This window comes from Lepisosteus oculatus, chromosome 4 (genome assembly GCF_040954835.1).
Source record: "Lepisosteus oculatus isolate fLepOcu1 chromosome 4, fLepOcu1.hap2, whole genome shotgun sequence".
In the NCBI taxonomy this organism is placed as follows: Eukaryota; Metazoa; Chordata; class Actinopteri; order Semionotiformes; family Lepisosteidae; genus Lepisosteus; species Lepisosteus oculatus.
Genome location: NC_090699.1, coordinates 10305932 through 10327118, shown reverse-complemented (window position 1 = coordinate 10327118; position 21187 = coordinate 10305932). Strand labels below are relative to the sequence as shown.

The window sequence follows — 21187 nt, the reverse complement described above, 5'->3', positions numbered from 1 at the left end:
GTGGACGCCTTGAGAAACACCTCTGATTGGGAACGATGGAGACAGGCGAGAGGCAGGGTGAAACACAGAGGGCTCCGATGTGACAATTAGCTTACCTTAACTTTTTGGTCTATGTAGCCAGTGAAATATTCATAGAAGGATGGCTCATTATTGGACTCTTCAACACATTTCTGTTGACAAGACAAAAATGGGGAATATAAAACAAAGGGAAAAAAAATCCCAAGTCCACATTTTTAGTCATAAATCTCCATTAAGAGCAATAAGCCACTACAAGATAAAACTGCATACATCTATTTCCAGCACAATAGAAGTTATACTATAACTTAATTTGCAGATATAAAAGTAGCAGACGAAAACAATCTGCTACTTGGGCATGCAAATGATCTTTTTGAAAACTATGCCTGCTTTACAAAAAAAGAGCTATCAGGAAAAGTCTTCATGTAATCATTTCTCAGAACCAAGAGAAGCTACAGACTGATTCAGGTCATTCAAGGTCTGTTTTTCTTCTGATTTCAGGAATTGCCTTCAATATTATCTGAATATTACAACTGCTGTAGCAAAAAAAGAGAAGTCAATGTCTTTGTGTTGAGAACTGTTTGCCTCCTATAAGAAATCTAATGACCCTCATGTGTGCATCACAATTTGGGTGCACTACTCTGTGTGTGTAAGTGTGTTTACAACAGTCTTTAATATTAGCATTATTATAGTATTTATAATATTCTATTACAAACTTTGTGATCGGCGTATGCCTTTTCATGTAGATGCCACACCTATTAAGGAAAAGAAATACGGATATTATGGACTTTAACATTAAATGGAGTTTTGGAAAATATTTGTCCTGCAGCAAATCATCTTACTGGATATGTGGTTTATCATAATCTCATCAAGTCCAATGTATTTTACTGTTTCTGACATTAACCAATCAGGAGGCTCCCTCACCTCCATTTGCTGCATCACGTGCTTGATGTTGTCCAATAGCGAGTCAGCCTGCAGCTCCACTGCCTTGCAGTTTTCGTACGACAGGAGGACCATCTGAGCGTGCTCACAGGAACTGGCGATCATCAGCCCCAGCAAAGCTGCTACCTCCTTGACCTGCAGAGAGCAGAAGGAATCAAAAGAATCAAAGCCACACCGACTTCAAGATCCGAGGACCTGTTGACCCCCAGGAACTCGCCAAGCAAATTCACCTGACAATTCCAGAATGTCACACCGAGCCACCTGTTTTTCCAGTTCACGAGACCACTGTGATTTTCAAAACTGAACAGGTGGGCAGACGTCCATTTTAGTTTGTCTTCCTGCATTCAGGCTGCATGTACAGTAACTACCTGTTGCACAGTGTGAGGCAAATGGAGAAATGTGTGGCATATACAATATGGTTCATCTTTGAGTACTACCTGACAGAGGAGGATACATTTATGGGAAAGAGGAGTTTAGTCTTTATTGTTTTATTATGTTCTTGTCTTATTTTTATCTGCCACCATGTGAGGTACAATATTGGGCAAAAACTGTGAGATCAAAAGTATTTTTGCAGAAAGTTGAAGGGGAACTCCTTCTTCTCTGCTTTAATAGGCAACATGTTGCAGGCAATGAGTAGATTGCCGTTTTAATACAAAATAAACTATTGCATCAGCCCTGGCAGTCGGGAATTATTCACGATCTTGCTTTATCTAGTCACATGCATTGATAGTAGTGTGCTCCTTTATACACAGAATGCTATACAACAGTATACGCTATACTGTTGACCATGATATCTTTCTTTCTCATCTTTAGACTGTGGTTGGAGTATCTGACACTGCTCTCAAATGGTTTAAATCTTACCTCACTGATCGCTGTCACCTTGTCTCTCTTAAAGGGTACAGGTCTAAAATTGGTCTTGTTAGGTCTGGTGTTCCTCAGGGCTCAATACTGGGCCCCTTGCTCTCCAGCATTTACATGTTTCCACTTGGTCAGCTTTTAAGATCACATGGCCTCAGCTTTCATTTCTACGCTGACGATACTCAAATGTACATCCATACCAAACCTGACACTGATGTGGCTGTCTCTATTCTATCTAATCGCATCTCTGACAAAAAATTGGATGACTCAAAACTTCCTTCATCTTAACTGCAACAAGACTGAAATCATGCTTACTGGCACCCCCCATCAACTTCGTAAAGCCAGTCCTGTAACCCTATCTGTAGATGGTTCTGTACTTGAGCTACAATCAGAATTGAAAAACCTTGGGGTTATATTCGATTCTGGCTTAACATTCGACCCACATGTGCAGCATACTGTCAAAACATTTTTTTCACCTCAGAAATATCGCTAGACTACGCCCTATGCTATCACTAACTGTGGCTGAAAAGCTGATCAACACATTTGTGTTCTCTCAAACTGACTACTATAATGCTCTACTCGCTGGGGTATCTAAATCTACTTTGAACAAACTGCAGTATGTCCAAAATTCAGCAGCCAGAATCCTGACCAGGTCAACTGCAAATGATCACATTACTCCTATCCTGGAGTCCTTGCACTGGCTTCCGGTCAAATTCCGTGTAGACTTTAAAATCCTCATGCTCACCTATAAGGCTCTGCATGGCTTGGCACCTCAGTACCTGTCTGGGCAACTGTCGTCCTACTCCCCACCTCCCAACCTTCACTCTTCTAATTCTGGTCTCCTGTCTGTACACCAAGCCAGTCTACACTCTGGGGGTGACAGGGCCTTCTCCTATTATGCCCCCAAGCTCTGGAACTCTCTGCCCAAGGATATCGGGGAGTCACCTTCTCTAAACTCCTTCAAATCCAGACTCAAAACCCTCTTCTTTAGAAAAGCCTTTACTTAACTGGTTCCATTCTTAACCCCTCTGCTTTTCATAGTACCACCATCCACGGTCTCCTCTATATATTGTAATTGTGTGTTATCTTATGTATTCTTCTTATTTATTGTTGTTGTCATCCTGTAAAGCACTTTGAGAAGCCACCTTTAAAGGCCCTATATAAAATGAAGTTTATTATTATTACTATTACTTTTCAGTTCCAGGATTCTCCATTGCAACCCGTCTTGCTACCAGCTACCATTGAACAAGAAACGTTCTTCATCCACACCCACTTCCCAAGACCTGTTTGGCCATGTAGGGTGGGAGTCAAAATCACACCGGGCTCCTCTTAACTTGAGATATGACTGAACTGTAGGAAAAACCCAGCCTCGCCTCAGGCTGACAAGCTTTAGCTGAGCTGCAACTGTGATGTGGTGGTTAATGTCTTTCCCTGTTAACGCTAATCCACTGAACTTGGGGGTATGTCAAAGATCAGTAGGTGAGCTACTAGACTGGTAACTGATGGGCTATAGGTTCATGTCCCCATCTGCAAACACTGGTATTGTACCCTTGAGTGAGGTACCCCACACTTGTTTCAGTCCTCCCAGGAGCATTGGTGGGCATCAGCATTGCTAGGAATAGCCCCTCCTACAGACCCATTTCTCATCCAGGAACGAAGTCACATGTCAGTGCAATCAATGATACAGTAAGGATGAGGATGAGCTCTGGCCTGGTGCTCCCCAGCACTCGGGAATGGACTTTGCCTTTGTCCTGCACTCAGTTTGGACGAGTCACTTGTGTGTTTTTACACCCCAGATCAAGAGTCTACGAACCGTGTAACCACACACAGGGCAGAATGGAGAAGACCGACCCGCCCGCTTAAGAGCCACATGTCAAAGGAGCCACAGCCCTGAACTGAAGGTTTGGAGCCTCAGAGCCAGTGCAAGAGAATCACGTCATTCCTCCCCTGGTAGCACCTCACTCCTGCGCCTAGGAGGCCGTAAGGGTCTCGATGTCACAGAGAGACAAGAAGCCCTGGTCAAACTATCGCCCTCTTCCCTTGGTAGTACAATGATGGGCACGGGGAATCCTGGTCATCGTCAAGACTAGTGACACGACGCAGGCTTGAACCTGCGCTTACAGAACCCTGCCTTCCACTCAGACAACTGTTTTGACTGGCTGAACCACACAGGAGGCCCCCCGAAAACACTCCCCTCTAGAGGATGAGGCAGAAAACATCTGCTCTAATCAATGATGCCTGCGCCAGCCTGCTTTACCGTAGGGGTCAGTTTCTCCTCCTCCGAGCTGAAAGGGCAGCAGATATCCTCTGATCCCTTGCAGGGACGATGCATTGTATGTTCCGCTCGAAACACAATGAGCGTTCTCCCGGGTAGCGGAGGAATGTTGTGCTTGCAGGAAATCTGGATAGCCTTTTCCAGGGCCTCTCGGTATCTACCCAGGAGTTGGTTACTGTACTTCCTCTGACTGGAGCGAAAGGCACAGAGAGGGGAAAAAAAGGAGATGAAAACAAACAGAGATTGCATTGATTTGTGCCTGTACAGGATTTTCTGTTCTGCAGGCTGAACAGACTCTTAACAGAATTTGTGTGACCTGCTATCCCAAAATGCAATGCAGTGCGGATAATTGAAGTTGAAGGTTTGGATTTGGCAGATCGATAAAGGCCGCGTCTGCCTTCAGACAAGAAATAAAACGGGGCCGAGAGCCCTGGGTCCCCCACAGCTCTCTTTCAGAGCTCATCAGGAAGACGAGCAAGCTCAATGCATCTGACGGAGCCCCATTTTCAGGAGAGCCAGTCTGGGACCGGTGTCCATGTCGGCTAACCTCGCCTTCTGCTGCAGGGCTTTCCTCTTTTTGTACAGTCTGTACACGAAGTGCACCCCGAGTGTCGCCCTCAGTCTCCGCCGTCTGGTGGTGTCCCATTCCATCGCCTTACACCCACGGGCCTTAGGCAACGGATTCAAGATGGACTTCAAGATGGAAGAAGAGCCACCGGACGGCTTTGCTGCAGAAGAAGCAAGTAAACAGAATGAGATATGGACAATTCACTTTTGCGATGTACTGTAGCACATCGCAACTCCTTGCTTGAGCCACCAGGGCAGACGTCTATTTTTCTGTACTTCCAGCAGGGAACTGCGTCAGCATGCTTAGGCTGCAAAAGGAGCAAGTAAAGGTCGACTCCATGCTGGGAACGGAAGAAAAGAAACAACGTTTCGGCTGTGGTGCCTTCTTCGGGTGTGAGAGAGAGGAAAGTCAGCAGCTGATAAGGCAGGGGAGGACAGGAGCCGGGAGTGGGGAGCAGGCGGGAGCAGGAGGGGGTCAGAGTGGGCACTCAGGTGGTGCGAAATCAAGAGAGGTGAAGAGAGGTGTGATGTCTTTCTGCAATAGGAGTTGAGAGACCCCTCTTTGAGAACACAGACGGAAAGATCAGTGTGATCATGGCCGTCAGAGGGGAAATGAGAAACTATGGGCTTGGAGAGATCTTTGATCCTCACAGCCCTGACGTGTTCTCTGAAGCGGTCTCCCAATCTCCTTCCTGTTTCCCCAATGTAAATAGCTGGGCATTTTTTTGCAAGAGATGCAGTAAATAAGGTTGCTGGAGGTACAAGATGGCACCTGAGAGAACCAGAATTGTCCAGAGGGGTCATGAAAGAGCGTGGTATTGGATATATATTTACAGGTGATTCTTTATTTTTGTCATACAGGTATAATTTTGATCCCCATGTTCCAAAAAATAATTAAAAAATAATCCTGCAGCTCTGTAATCAGTCTGGAGAAGAGCCACAAAATGCATTCTGGGACTGCTAGGAACGTCCTATGCTGACAGGCAAGAACATGGCCAGAACATTTTTTAGTCTTGAACAGAGAGAAACTAGCAGGTGTTGGAAATACCCAGATAAGATAAGATCAGATCACTTGATTGGCCACATACAATTTCTTACATTAGGAATTTGTCTTTTCACAGACATTTGTCTGTCTCACGACTGCTGCCTTTGGAGCTGTCCCGTATGTGTCCAAGCCACCACTAGATGGCAGCGTAGGGACACAATCAAGAGAGAATGAGTGTACTCATTCATACAGTTTTGAAAAAGAAATATAAGATAAGATCACTTTATTAGCCCTATGCAATTTCTTGCATCAGGAATTGTCTTTTTGCAGACCCTGGCTTCCTCTCCATGAGACACACAGACAGAGAGAGAAGCTGGGGGTCAGAGCGCAGGCTCAGCCATTTATACAGCACCCCTGGAGCAGCTGGGGCTAAGGGCCTTGCTCAGGGGCCCCACGGAGTAGGATTACTCTGCCGGCCACGGGATTCGAACCAGCAACCTTCCAGCCACAGGCACAGATCCTGAGCCACCGCCCCGCCCCACAGACATTGACAAAGTCGACCCCGTAGACACAACGAACGATAACCAGAGGCCGACGTGCCTGTGGGATACAGAAGGGCCAACATACCTGCCTGGCCCAGCATCAGCATGACTTTGTAAGCAGACAGGAAGCGGAAGGGTAACTGTCGGCTGCGGATCACGGATTCCTGCAGAGACGGGAAAAACACGAGGCTGATTGATGAAGCCACACAAATCTGGAAACGCCCACTAAGATACATTGACGGATAATGTTTGCACACCCTTTCCAAAGTGACCGACAGCAATCAGGATACATCCATCAATCCATCTTATCCCATTCGGGGATGCGAGGGAGCCAGAACCAATTCCGACAAGCAACGGGTGGAAGGCAGGGCACGCCATCGGCCAGGACGCCAATCCTTGGCAAAGGCAAACCCGCAGGCAGTAGAAACCCATATATTTACAGGGAGAACATCCAAGCTTGGGGCAGATGACACTTTGGGTATTGAACACAGGGACCCAGTGCTAAGGCAACAACACTAACCACTGCACTACTGTGCTGCCTGTCAGTGTACATCTCATTGAGTTACTCAAGAGCTGCACACATCAGTCTGTACAGCAATCGCTGCCTGTCCATTTCTGACAGCAACACCACCTCCAAGTGAGAGACAAACACTCAAACACTGCAAAATGTACTTAAAATTAAAACCGAGGCCAGTGTACACACCCCTCTGTTTGCACTTTTGCTTGAATCACAGCCATAGTTTTGTTTGGAAATGGCAGTGCCAGTGTGTACACACAAAATATGTGACATTGGAAAGGGTGTGTAGACCTTGAGTATGACTCTTGAAGACAGAAACTCTGCTGTCTCACCTTGTCTGTCAGCCTCTGCAGGATCTTGCTGTGGTGCTGCTCACTGATTCCCGCTGTGATCATACTGCGCAGGTTACGGAGCATGGCCATGAAGGGCAGGGCCTTGTTGTCTTGAGAGGGGAAGGAAAGGATTGAGAGAGAGAATCTATATTATCCCCAGGGAAGGACATGTTGTTTTACAGCAGCAGTGTTGGTGTACGGATGGAGAGAAGAAAAAAAAAGGACAGGAAAAACAATATGCCAACATATTTGCATTGAAAGTGAAATGTTAAGTAACAATATGGCTTACAGGTATGACAGAGAACTTGAACCTGTTGGTTTAGGTGTTGGGGAGTCGGTATCTGCGCTCTGAGGGGAGTAACTGGAAGTTATTAAACAAGGGGTGTGAAGGATCGTCACAGATGGATTTTGCTTTACGCAAAACAAGTGGACGACAGACTGAGGAGAGGGTTGGAAGATCAGCACCAATGACCTTCTGACCGCTTTGATTGCGGGGTCAAAGTGGTGAGGGACGATATCTGCAGCTTCTTAGCGCTCTAGGACTCTGGAGTGCCCGGTCACATATGCGGGACTGCTGCTGGGATCCTGTCTGTTGGAGCCTCCAGTAAGAATGTACAGGATATGAGATGAAGTGCAAGTGTCCCACAAGCCCCTGGGTGTGAGCAATCACTAATTTGATTCCTCTTATTCAGATTTGAGGAGCCCCTTTCGAACCGGTTACTGCCGAGCGCCACAATCGGAAGCCCAAACAACAACAGAAGGACACGCCCAGGGTATGAACAGAAGAGGAACCTTGTGATAGACAGGAGGCTCTTGAACAGTGAGTGATGGCACGTGTTATCGAAGGGCTAAATGTCATTATTGTTTCACTATCTAACACACACTTCAAATACAACAGATCAAAACGTCCTTTAACATCGTTTTCCTCAACTGTTCAGGTAACCGGAACCCACCGGAACCCACCCAAGCAGAAAATGTCTAACAATCTAATCAGCAAACCATCAGTGTAAAGAGCGGGCCTGGCTAGGCAATGGAGAATGGGGCCGGAGTAGCTCAGGGTCAAAGGTCGGACAAGAGTGAGAGAGAGAGAAAGGGCACAACCTATGAGCTGTTCCCACGTCCGCGCCTTGTTTCCCAGCAGGCTCAGCTGTCGCTCCCATGTCTCCGGCTGCGACAGCTTCATCCTCTTCCCGGAACGCTGAGAATCCCAGGACCCCGACAGCCCACTGCGAGAGAATGCCTGGAGACTGCTGGGGTACCTACAGCAAGGAAGGCTCTGGTGTTACTCCAGTAGGAGACCAGAGATGTGTATATACACAACTGGAGTACAGACTCTTACTGGACACACTGTATACACACAAACCTGTACAGACTCTTACTGGACACACTGTACACACACGTACAGACTCTTACTGGACACACTGTATACACACACACACACGTACAGACTCTTACTGGACACACACACACACACACACACGTACAGACTCTTACTGGACACACACACACACACACACACGTACAGACTCTTACTGGACACACACACACACACACACACACACACACGCACTCTTACTGGACACACTACACTCACACACACAAACACACACAGACTCTTATGGGACACACTGTATACACACACACACACACACACACACACACACCTGTACAGACTCTTACTGGACACACACACACACACACACACACACAAACACACACACTCTTACTGGACACACTACACTCACACACACAAACACACACAGACTCTTAATGGACACACTGGATACACACACACACCTGTATAGACTCTTACTTTATGTCCGGTCACACTAACAGCAGATATACAGTGGACTCTGTATACAAACCCCTGGCACATACATATTTATTGTACGTGCTACAACACGTAATGGGTCTATAAGTATAGTGGGTATAATGTCATACTTGCGTCCCAGTAGGGCCATGACATGTTCTGCCGGCTCCTTAATGTGCAGTCTCTGGACCAGCCTCTTCAGGTTGAAAATGCTCTGCTGCTTGTTGGCGCTTTTCCTCTCGGTCGATATCATCTGTCAAGTGGATATGGAAGGAAGCCAAGTGTTACCTGGGGGCTTGGTGGCCCACTCATTAAGCTCAAGGCTTCTGGATTCAGCCCTGGATGTGGATTCTTAGTTTGCCACACTACCTAACCGCTGCCCAATTAGCTGGGAGTAACTGTACACCTGAGAGACTGCTGTGCATACACTTGTTTCAGTTGCTTGTCACGATAACTTGGGATGGAACTTTGGGGAAGGTCCTGGCTCTCTGTGGTCATTAAAAATCCCAGGGTGTTTCTCGAAAAGAGTAGGGGTGTAACCCCAGTGTCCTGGCCAAATTTCCCCCTGGTCTTAACCATCATAATCATGGCCTCCTAATAATCCCCATCTCTGAACTGGCTTCATCATTCTGTTCTTCTGCTCACTAATGGGAGTCCCCATTACGTGTAAAGTGCTCTGAGTGGAGTGTCCAGAAAAGTGCTACAGATAAAAAAAAAACTCCTCAGCATTATCTGACGCAGCTACCCACTCGAACACACCAGAAGAAGGCTCCACAGCTGAAATGTTGTGTTTCATTTCTTTTCCTCTCAGCACGGGACAAATCTTTACCTCCTACCCGTTCCCTTGCAGCTCCCTGCTCGATCACCTACGGTGCTAAGGCTTCAGTGGGTGTGATCACCTTTTACACAGAGGTGCCGTGAAGCCTGTGGCTGGAAGGTTGCCAGTTCAAATCCCGCGGCTGGCAGAGGAATCCTACTCCGTGGGGCCCCTGAGCGAGGCCCTTAACCCCAGCTGCTCCAGGGGCGCCGTATAAATGGCTGACCCTGCGCTCTGACCCCCAGCTTCTCTCCCTGTCTGTGTGTCTCATGGAGAGCAAGCTGGGGTATGTAAAAAGACAAATTCCTAATGCAAAGAAATTGTATAGGGCCAGTAAAGTGATCTTGCCTTTTATCTTAATTACAGTCACTTTTTAAGACAGAATTGGGGAGACCCATCCTCCCTCAGCTGAACCCCAGCCAAGCAAACCTGTGGGATCCTATTGGAGCGGCTTCTCAAGAGCACAGCTACCAAAGGGGCTGGAAGGACAGAAGGACAGAAGGGCCTCGTCTCGTTTGACACCTTTCTGAGGAGGAACTCACGTATTTCTCCAGCTGCACTGGCTCCGATCTGAGGAGCTCTGCCCATTTCTTCCAGTCCTCGGGTCCAGGTTTCTGCAAGAACAAGGACGATGCGATGAGGGGAACGGTCTCCGATCAGGTGGAGGTAGGACGGGGGGCAGAGCTTGGGGTGGCGAGGAGACGGTGAAGTAAGAAGGAAAAGAAGAGGAAGGCAGAGGGAATTAAGGGACAGACAAAAAGGACAAATCAGCCACACAACTAACTAACCATAACTACCTCTGGTTACAAAAAACGATTATGCGACTAGTGAGAACTAGAAATAGCTATTATTATAAGTAACTATATGACTGGCAAGTTATGACTAACAGGACTCTAGTTATAACTAACTGCATTATATGAATGTAACTTTCTAATCTTATCCAACACTGTTTATAACTGGTCATAGCTAACCACAGAACTAACTACCCATAACTACCCTAACTAACTATTATTCCCGGTTAGTTAAAGCTAGCCACGACTAACCACAGAGCAGAGTACATGCAGCTAACCAGCCAGGGCAGCCTGCTCCTGGTCCTTACCTTGGACTTCTGCCTGGCACGGTCGTGTTTGCAGCGGTGTTTGCGGGTGTTGTACTTGGCCAGCTGGTATTCGCTGAACTGCTTGAACTTGTGGGCCATGGCTTTCTTGAGGCAGGAGGGCAGATTGCGGCCAAAGCACTGAAACGAGAACGAGGGACTGAGGGGGCGAAGCCTGAGGGGAAGCCGTGGGGTTTTCCGAAGAGTCTCTTAAGGGCTGGGCACAACTGCAGCTGCAACGACAGGGGCTATCAAAAGTGTTCACCCCCTCCTCCTTGGGCTTTTTCACAATTACAATGAGAAAATGAATATAGGAGGTCCCCCAGGATTTTGTTTTTGCTTTGACATTTTAAAGGGTTTCCCATTGACCCCTGTTAATCCCAGTTTAATACCTGGATTCCATATTGTTACACAATAAAATGTAAAACGGGGATGTGTGGGACGGGGGGAATACTTCTGATGGCCACCGTCTGTCAGACAGGGCACAACGCATTGAGGCGGAAAACGGGAAGCGACTGGTAATTAACTTTGATCTGGGCAGTGGGGAACAAGCCCAGCCTCATCTGGCAAGGAAAATCACTTATTCCGAAACTGAGCATCTCGGCAGATGTCTGCTTTAGATTGGCCAGCCAGCATCGGCGGAGATTCCCTCAGCGAAGGCGTACGTACGGAGCTGTAGAGCCGCGCAACCTCGATCCAGTCGGAGGGCAGCTGCACTGCAGGGCAGAAGTACCTCCTCAAGTGCCCCTTGGCTTCAGGTAAGCTGGCAGCCAGAGCCAGGAGGAAGTTGGCCGTGGTTCGCATGTTCAGCTCCTGTCGGGCGTAGACAGCCACCTGCGAGAAAGATGGAAACGTGCAGGACGTCACACACACACACACTGCAGATTATTTGTTCATTTCTCTTCTCTGTCACCGGCCCTGAAAACTCCTAGCAGAGCCCTTCCCCCGATTTCTTTTGATTTTCTGGATGCAAAAATGATCTTTACTGCAAAATAAACAGCCAGCAGCCATATCACTCTGCAACACACAACTGGCAGCCCCACTGAAGCTCAGCAGGTGTGAGCCTGGTCAGTACCTGGATTACAGACTTTTGGGGAAAAACCTAAGGTTGCTGCTGGAGGAGGTGTTAGTGGGGCCAGTAGTCCCTCACATTTCCAAACTTGCCTTCAGGAGGAACTGGCCGTCCTGCTGCGAGATGTCCTGAGCAAGGCTCTTCAATCTGGTCCACGTGCTCTCGGCTTCGTCCCAGCCTTCATGGCCAGGAAGAGTCTCCTTTTTCACAAGGGAGCAGCACACCATGTTCAGCAGGAGGAACTGGGAGAGATGGAGGGATGGGTACAGAGGGGGAGAGAGTGTTAGGCTGGCCCACAGCTTAGAAAAACAAGGAAAGACCCTATGCAGGTCCTGGAATCACAAATATCCTAAACCAGATAGCAAGAGAAATCCAAGGCTGGGGTCAAGAGGCGAGCAAAAGTCCAGAACCAAAAGTCAGATTGGAAATCAAGCGCCAGAGATACAAACCACGAACCAGAAAACAGGCCAAAAACCAAAAGTCAGGCAAGGGGTCCAGGGAGTATCCAGCATGGATAAGATCCAGAACTCCTAAGTGTTGAAACAATACTGAGCACCGCCTGAATACAGAGGAGGGTTTAAACAGATTTAGGGAGGGGAGGCATGGTGATGAAGGGGATTGGCTACTGCCGTTTGGCTGTCAGCCCCAGAGCAGGGGTCACAGACACACGGCCCACGAGATAATCATCCGCAGCCCGCAACAACTCACTTAGACTAACAAAACGTTACCGAAAAAAATTAGGTCATCTGATACTGTAGCGCCCTTGCCTGTGACAAAGCGAAGGTGCACCCAGATGATGCATGCGCAGCGGTGACGGCTCGGAAGTGTAGCGGGGGGAACGGTCTGAGGATCCGCTGGGTGACCTCTAGGTCACCCTGTCGATGTAAATAGACCCTATAACACTTAATCTAAAAATACCAGTGAATTGTTTACTCTTGTTTTGTCCCTCGTCTTGTAACCACCCAAAATCTGTGTGCGTGTCCTATTCATAGGCAAGAGCTGAATGGTCAAATTCACCTTTCTCGTCCAAAAGACGAGACCTAGAGCTGTCCGGACACGTAGACAACCTGTAGGAATAGTGACCCTGACTCTGTTCATTTAAGCTCTTGGGATCAAACCATACCTGCCCGACTCACCTTCTTGTCTCTCAGTTCCTCTTCCAAGCGCTTGCTGGTGTCAGGAAAGTCAGGAAACTCTCCCATCGTCTCCCACACGTCTTCCTGCTCCCGGCTGGTCTCCCTCAGCTCCAGCTCCGGGACCGGCAGCTCCACGGCCATCTCGTCCACATCCTCAGCAGCCTGGCGGTCTGGGTAACAGCCTGGGATCTGAAGTTCGCGCAATCGACTCCAATTAAACCGCGGGGATCAAGAGTTCGGCTGTGATCTCCTGGATCCCGGATCAAGTGGATCAAACAGCGATCCCAACTACAGGATTTTTCAATCAAGCATTATGATCTGTTAAATGGACTCCCGAGTATCACCATGACTGTCCTCACATCTTGGACACAAACTACCTTAGAACAAGAAGGGGAGTTTCTGGCTTCTCCTGAATTGTGTTTTGTAATAAATGAAAAAAAAAAACATTTAAAAGTATCAGTATAACTAAAACGTGTTGCATTCTTCTTGCATTTAACAGGAAAGGTCATGCTTCAATGATGAACAGACTTAGGAGATAGCATTGCCTGAACAGTACATTGTCATTTCCTCAGCATTTCCCCCAAAACTGAATTCTAAAAGAGACAACTTTAGTATCCCCCTCCCCTTTTTTCAAAAATACATAAATGTCAAGTCAGCAGTGTTAATCTCAAGGCAAGGTGTTTAATGGGTCAGGGACCATTCACTTAATAGAGAAGACTCACCGCTAAGGACAAGTTCAATGGGATTTTTAAGGATTCGCTGAAGCAACCACTTGCCATGAAAACTCAACGGCGATGTCAAGGTTTCCTACCCACAGTGCACCGGTCCTACATCCTTACCAGGCTCTGTAGTGTGCTCCCAGTGTGGAGCTGTGGATCTCCAGCGGGCTGCTCACTAGGAGATGGTACCTCTTCTTTGTCTGCGCCTCGTCTTCCCCACACGGAAATCAGAGAGGAGGGCTGGAGATGGCGGCCGGCCGTTGGGACTCCAGCAGCGGAGGGGAGGCCCTGAGCCGTCCTCTGGGAGAGCAGCATGTGCTGACTCCCCAGGAGCGAGCAGGAGAGGTCGGGGGCGGCGGTGGCCGAGAGCCGGGTGGGAAGGAGGGCCGGGGAGGTCGTGGCAGTGAGGGCGCCGGCTGCCAAGTGCAGCTTGTCTCCGTGACGGGAATGGAGGCCGGTGGGGGAGGTATGGGCTGCCGGTGTCCTGACAGCTGCAGAGGCCTGAGCGAGGATCCGGTTTTCCAGGGAGATCCCGGAGCTCCGGGCCAGATGGCTGGAGTAGAGAATGTGATTGTGGAGCCCCTTCTCTGGCTCAAAGCCCCGGACCTGCTGGGGTGCCTTCATCCTGACAAAAGCCTGGGAAAGATTAGATACGATTAGGAGTCACCAACCTGCTGCCCTGCTGTCATTAACGAACCTCAGGAGTGAAGACCTTCACACTTGTGACTTCACTCTGAACATACAGGTAAGGAAGCACAGGAAGCTGAACTCATCTGAAGCTGAAGCTGAAGCCACTCATCCACTTTCTAACCACTTCTTCCAACTCAGGGCTGAAGGGAAGTCTTATCTCGGCAAGCAATGAGTGCAAGGCAAGACACACTGCCAGTCCATCACAATACAGACACGCAGACGTGCACACTAACACCTAGGCCTACTTTTCCCAGAACACATCATGCAATATAAGCCTTCAAACGCACCTATCTGCTTCACCACCACGTTTTTCCCCGAGAGCCTACAGACCACACAACATGGAACAGATCACAGCTTTGCAGCAGGACGGACAGACAATTAGTTCGCAACAGAGAACCACCAACAATGGCAAATTCCTTCCACTCCAGAGAGGTCTCTAATCCTTCTCCTGCAGGGGACGTTGTGTCTGCAGGTTTCCTAGATCTCCTCTAAGACCCAGTATCTGAAAAGGCCGGGAGAAGCTGCCTTTTTGGTCCAGTTTGGCCAATAGCAAGCTGATGTGGGCTGTTATGAGCCTGGCTGGGTTGCAAATCAGTGGAGACACTGGAGCCTCCAGGACAGGACAGGAATTGGGAATCCTTCTACACCCACCCATTTGGTAACCACTTCTTCAAATTCAGGGACATGGGGGAGCAAGGGGGGCAAGGCAGGGTACAGCCTGGGTGGGACGCCAGTCCATCGCAGGACACACACAGGGACACGCACAGGCACAGACACACTCACAGCAGGGCCAGTTTTCCCCAAACTGGACTGTGGGAGGAAACTCGTACACACACAGGGGAGGCAGGGCTGGATTTTAGTGTCCGTAGGCCCTCTCACTCCGAAATGTTCAAAAAGAGGGGTCAACGCCCATTGAATGACATCGATTGACACGATGCACTTTAAACTCTTCTCATGCTAAACCATGTGATTGATGGAGCGAGTCGAGCCTCACCATCACTTCGATACTTCCAGTTTCCAGAACAGCCGCTAAATCGGATTAGAATTATGGATTTGGAGCACCTAGAGTCGATCGCAAGCATGTTGTTTCGGCTCGTTTTTTGTTAGTCACTAGTGTTTCCCTCCTTCCTAGGCCCTAGGCACTGTGCTTAATGGGAAATCCGTCACTGTGGGGAGAAGACAGAAACTCCATGCAAATGGCACCCCAGGAATCAGGCCCAGAACCCCTGCACTGCAAGGCACTGGTACTAACCACTGCGCCACTGTGCCTCCCTCCTTCAAAATATGATGCTTCAACTTCAATGGCTTCAATAGGACAGACTTAGGAGGAGCAGGGGAAAAGAATACCTAGTTATAATTAATCTGTTAGTAATACTGGGTGAATCACAAATACAAAATGTGTCTACAAAAATGTATTTATCCTGTTCCGATTTGTAACCCTCTCTGGCAGCATGTTGTTCCGTGGGTTGTTGTTTTTGTTTATTCGTGCATCTTTTTGATATTTTTTTTCACCCCCAAACGTAGAAAAAAAAGTAAAGAGCCGCAGGGTAATTATACAGCATTGAAATTCAGCAGCGCTCTTCAGGCTCAGGAAAGTGCCACGGCTGCAGAAATCGTTGTGCTCTGGTGAACAAATTCCCAATGAAAGGCAGAGTAAGCGTCATGCAGGGACTGTCCCTGTAGCATAAATATGGCATCACATGAAAGAGTCCTTAGACTCGAGAATCCCTCGTCGTAAAACTCCCAGCTTTACAAAAAGTATAATCTAAGACACGCTTCAGTGCTCGAGATGTTTGGTCACACAACCACACCCTCCAGTCAGTCTTCCCCACACCTCACGAAGTCACGCTACCGTATTATGGCTTGAAGAACGCCCCCGCAAACACCCACTGCTTCAAAACGAAATCTGCGTAAACGCAGAAGTAAAATTAAATGAGCGAAATGAAAGTTAACCAGGCCGAGATACCTGTTCTATCAAGGCAAAAGTTAACGCCATCTAAACTACAAACAGGCAGCGAAACACGCACCAAAGACGACCGGGGTAAAGTTAGCTTGAAGTTCGAAAACGATTTTGGCACGCCTGTAGCGCTTTCACGAAACCTCCTAGGGTTATGAAAACACTTGCTTTGTGTATAAAATACATTGTGAATGCTTTCTCAGCCTTCACTTTGTCGTTTTTATGACATTTTTGTGACCAAGCACGAATATTCTTTTGTCCATATCTTCGCAAAAGAAGCACAGAACGCCTTCAAACCAAATGCATTTTAAAGACCACGACTTGTGGAAATGTTTACATCCATGATAGTCTGTGGTCCTGCTGGTCTGGATGAGGGGTACGTAGTGTGGGGCAGGTTTGTCCCATCCTGCTGTTGGTCCAGGTTGGAGGGTTGTACCGATTCTGAGTCTTGTTAGCTGGTATGGATGGGTTTGGGGGTGTTGATACCAGAGTGGTCCAGGAGGGGGGTGCAGGTGTCTCAGGGCCATTCTTGTTTTTCTATGAGTTCACGTTGATTCTGTTGGTTCTGAGTGTCCTGGTTACATCCGTTTGTGTGTATAGATGAAAAAGCTATTGAAGAGCACCCCACCCATCTCGGTGGAAGTTGCCATGTTCAAAAAATCCAAAAAAGAAAATTAAAGTTTCACACAACAAAGCATGACTGTGAAAGGTCAGGAGGCCTGCCTAGGGTGCACAACACTTGATTACAGTAAAAAAAAAAATCATTAAAAAAATTTTTAAAGTTTCACAACCCAAAGCAAGGTTGTGTGAGGTGAGAAGGGCTGTCTGGTGTGTAAAACTCTTGGTTGCAGCACTGTGGCTGTTGTGCTTAAAAACCTATTGAGTCATGAAGACGACCCCCTAATCCAGTGTATTACCTGTAGTGCCATCTTCAAAAAATCATAAAAAAATAAAGAAAGGTTCCACAGCCCAAAGTAATTGTATAAGGTGAGGGGGGCTGTCTGGTGTGTAAGGCACTTGGTTGCAGCACTGTGGCTGATGTGCTTAAAAAGCTATTGAGTCATGAAGAAGACCCACCTATCCCAGTGTATAGCATGTCTAATGGTGCCGTATTGAAAAAATCATAAAAAAATAAAAGAGGTTTCACAAGCCAAAGCAAGGCTTGTAAAGGTCAGAGGACCTGCTTAGTGTGCAAAACACTTACTTGCAGCTTTGTGGTTTAAATGCTATTGGCTTGTGAAGAGCATTCCCCTATCCCAGTGCATTGTGTATGGACAAAAGAATATTCGTGCTTGGTCAAAACAATGTCATAAAAACAACAAAGTAAAGGCTGAGAAAGCATTCACAATGTATTTTATACACAGAGCAAGTGTTCTCGCAACTCTAAGAGGTTTCGTGAAAACGCTACAGGCGTGCCAAAATCGTTTTCGAACTTCAAGCTAACTTTACCCCGGTCCAAAACCTGCACCCATACAGACCCGGCCTCGGTTTACCGTCTATCGTTCCACTCGAGATCTCCGTCACAGAGCCGGTGTAATTCACAGCGCAAGCGATACTTCCAATCCGGCTTGAAAGCGTTTCGTGGGTGCCTGTGCAATTGTAATTCAAGGCGTTTTGTTTCAGTGAATCAGCAGGGATGGTTACAATGCCAGTGGTTTCATTGACGATTCAGATGGAAGGAAGACCGCAGATGGAGCACCTGGCCGCCCAGGATTGAGTCTGACGCTCTTGATCTATAGCTCCAAATCAAAGGTCACTCTCCATAAACACTGTGTAATCGGTGTCTACGGTTCAAGGAGCTGTCCTGTATCTTTCTCGATTTCGTCAGCACGGGGGGGGGGCGTGACTTTTTTTCCCCGACAAAGACACAGCGTTGCTGCTCCTTCTTCTTATCTTTAATCTGGTGTGGTTTTATTTGGCTGGAGTCGAACTAGGCGTGAAATACAAAGACCCACCGCTGAACCGGACTGCCACTTTCCGCACAGTAACGTAGTGCACTATTGTCGGAGAAACTTTATCCAAGAGGTGACCGAAAAACACGAGGGCGGGGTGAAAAACGTCATAACCAACACAGTACACAGAGTGGCTGCGTTTCTAATGTGAAATGTGAGTAATGAGAGTGACTCTTCATTTTTCGATCCAGTGACGTGGCTGCTGGCACAGTTCATGGCTGCCCCGAGACGGAACGCATCCGGACAGGCGAATCACTTGTTTGTTTGTTTTTTCAAATAATGTTTTAAACGCAAGACGTTTTTGGTTTAAAACTGCTGCAGACGGAGAGATGAATTGCGGGAGGGCTCAGTCATTGAGCTCAGCGATCGGCTAACCCGGGCAGCTCCTTGACAACGACAGCACATTAGAAATCTTCTGCTGAATGCAGTTCAAATGACTAATTACACTTACCTGAACAAGCAGATCACTTTGCTCTGCTCTGCCTGTGCGCCTTTTGCTCGAACTTTTTTGTGTGCGTGCAATTACTTTCATGAATCTCACGACCACATAAAGGTTTGGTTAGTCGGACTTCCGTCTTCACTCGTCATCTACCGTATTCAATGCCTTATAAGCTCATATAAAATGTGAGTCCTGTCTTATGAGAGTGCTTCGGAATGTCAAATCAAAGTTCACAAATACATTGTGAATGCTTTCTCAGCCTTCACTTTGTCGTTTTTATGACATTTTTGTGACCAAGCACGATTATTCTTTTGTCCATATCTTCGCAATGGAAGCACAGAACGCCTTCAAACCAAATGCATTTTAAAGACCACGACTTGTGGAAATTTTTACATCCATGATAGTCTGTGGTCCTGCTGGTCTGGATGAGGGGTACGTAGTGTGGGGCAGGTTCTTGTCCCATCCTGCTGTTGGTCCAGGTTGGAGGGTTGTACCGATTCTGAGTCTTGTTAGCTGGTATGGATGGTTTTGGGGGTGTTGATACCAGAGTGGTACAGGAGGGGGTTCCAGGTGTCTCGGGGGCATTCTTGTTTTTCTATGAGTTCACGTTGATTCTGTTGGTTCTGAGTGTCTTGGTTACATCCGTTTGTGTGTATAGATGAAAAAGCTATTGAAGAGCACCCCACCCATCTCGGTGGAAGTTGCCATGTTCAAAAAATCCAAAAAAGAAAATTAAAGTTTCACACAACAAAGCATGACTGTGAAAGGTCAGGAGGCCTGCCTAGGGTGCACAACACTTGATTACAGTAAAAAAAAAAATCATTAAAATTTTTTTTAAAGTTTCACAACCCAAAGCATGGTTGTGTGAGGTGAGAAGGGCTGTCTGGTGTGTAAAACTCTTGGTTGCAGCACTGTGGCTGTTGTGCTTAACCTATTGAGCCATGAAGACGACCCCCTAATCCAGTGTATTACCTGTAGTGCCATCTTCAAAAAATCATAAAAAAATAAAGGTTCCACAGCCCAAAGTAATTGTATAAGGTGAGGGGGGCTGTCTGGTGTGTAAGGCACTTGGTTGCAGCACTGTGGCTGATGTGCTTAAAAAGCTATTGAGTCATGAAGAAGACCCACCTATCCCAGTGTATAGCATGTCTAATGGTGCCGTATTGAAAAAATCATAAAAAAATAAAAGAGGTTTCACAAGCCAAAGCAAGGCTTGTAAAGGTCAGAGGACCTGCTTAGTGTGCAAAACACTTACTTGCAGCTTTGTGGTTTAAATGCTATTGGCTTGTGAAGAGCATTCCCCTATCCCAGTGCATTGTGTATGGACAAAAGAATATTCGTGCTTGGTCAAAACAATGTCATAAAAACAACAAAGTAAAGGCTGAGAAAGCATTCACAATGTATTTTATACACAGAGCAAGTGTTCTCGCAACTCTAAGAGGTTTCGTGAAAACGCTACAGGCGTGCCAAAATCGTTTTCGAACTTCAAGCTAACTTTACCCCGGTCCAAAACCTGCACCCATACAGACCCGGCCTCGGTTTACCGTCTATCGTTCCACTCGAGATCTCCGTCACAGAGCCGGTGTAATTCACAGCGCAAGCGATACTTCCAATCCGGCTTGAAAGCGTTTCGTGGGTGCCTGTGCAATTGTAATTCAAGGCGTTTTGTTTCAGTGAATCAGCAGGGATGGTTACAATGCCAGTGGTTTCATCGACGATTCAGATGGAAGGAAGACCGCAGATGGAGCACCTGGCCGCCCAGGATTGAGTCTGACGCTCTTGATCTATAGCTCCAAATCAAAGGTCACTCTCCATAAACACTGTGTAATCGATGTCTACGGTTCAAGGAGCTGTCCTGTATCTTTCTCGATTTCGTCAGCACGGGGGGGGCGTGGCTTTTTTTCCCGACAAAGACACAGCATTGCTGCTCCTTCTTCTTATCTTTAATCTGGTGTGGTTTTATTTGGCTGGAGTCGAACTAGGCGTGAAATTCAAAGACCCACCGCTGAACCGGACTGCCACTTTCCGCACAGTAACGTAGTGCACTATTGTCGGAGAAACTTTATCCAAGAGGTGACCGAGCAACACGAGGGCGGGTCCGTGTATGTGATGTGTGCTGTGTGTCATGCATTTACTGTACAGCCCACATAATTACTGCTGTTGTCAGTACTGCTATCGGTACTGTTCACCTTGTGCGCAGTACACAGGCAGCTCGCTTATTCCTTCAAGGGTGAAAAACGTCATAACCAACTCAGTACACAGAGTGGCTGCGTTTCTGATGTGAAATGTGAGTAATGAGAGTGAGACTCTTCATTTTACGATCCAGTGACGTGGCTACTGGCACAGTTCATGGCTGCCCCGAGACGGAACCCATCCGGACAAGCGAATCACTTGTTTGTTTGTTTGTTTTTTAAAACAGTATTGGAAACGCAAGACGTTTTTGGTTTAAAACTGCTGCAGACGGAG

General features: G+C 47.4%; 2 protein-coding genes across 6 annotated transcripts in view; one reads left to right on the top strand and one right to left on the bottom strand.

Moving 5' to 3' along the window:
- The window catches only part of LOC107076134 (telomerase protein component 1-like), a 51664-nt gene extending 32823 nt beyond the window's left edge, over nucleotides 1-18841 (bottom strand). Inside the window, exons 1-15 of one of the 3 annotated variants that reach the window (XM_069188621.1) lie at nucleotides 18734-18841; nucleotides 13804-14319; nucleotides 12965-13153; nucleotides 11921-12070; nucleotides 11426-11590; nucleotides 10760-10897; nucleotides 10203-10274; nucleotides 8975-9096; nucleotides 8135-8292; nucleotides 7034-7143; nucleotides 6270-6348; nucleotides 4638-4818; nucleotides 4073-4280; nucleotides 940-1092; nucleotides 96-170 (exon numbers count right to left, since the gene is read on the bottom strand). In XM_069188621.1, the coding sequence (XP_069044722.1) occupies nucleotides 96-170; nucleotides 940-1092; nucleotides 4073-4280; nucleotides 4638-4818; nucleotides 6270-6348; nucleotides 7034-7143; nucleotides 8135-8292; nucleotides 8975-9096; nucleotides 10203-10274; nucleotides 10760-10897; nucleotides 11426-11590; nucleotides 11921-12070; nucleotides 12965-13153; nucleotides 13804-14319; nucleotides 18734-18814 (2397 nt within the window). In that variant the 5' untranslated portion in view covers nucleotides 18815-18841. Of the gene's footprint in view, nucleotides 1-95; nucleotides 171-939; nucleotides 1093-4072; nucleotides 4281-4637; nucleotides 4819-6269; nucleotides 6349-7033; nucleotides 7144-8134; nucleotides 8293-8974; nucleotides 9097-10202; nucleotides 10275-10759; nucleotides 10898-11425; nucleotides 11591-11920; nucleotides 12071-12964; nucleotides 13154-13803; nucleotides 14320-17808; nucleotides 18312-18733 lie in introns of those variants that run through there. The other 2 variants (XM_069188623.1, XM_069188622.1) reach the window with 2 other exon arrangements.
- Nucleotides 18842-20707: 1866 nt separating this feature from the next.
- The window catches only part of LOC102688890 (protein mono-ADP-ribosyltransferase PARP14-like), a 28677-nt gene continuing 28197 nt past the window's right edge, over nucleotides 20708-21187 (top strand). For 2 of the 3 annotated variants that reach the window (XM_069188625.1, XM_069188624.1), the window contains exon 1: nucleotides 20709-21008. The gene's annotated coding sequence lies outside the window, so the exon portion shown is untranslated. Of the gene's footprint in view, nucleotides 21009-21187 lie in introns of all 3 variants that reach the window. The other variant, XR_011189386.1, reaches the window with a different exon arrangement.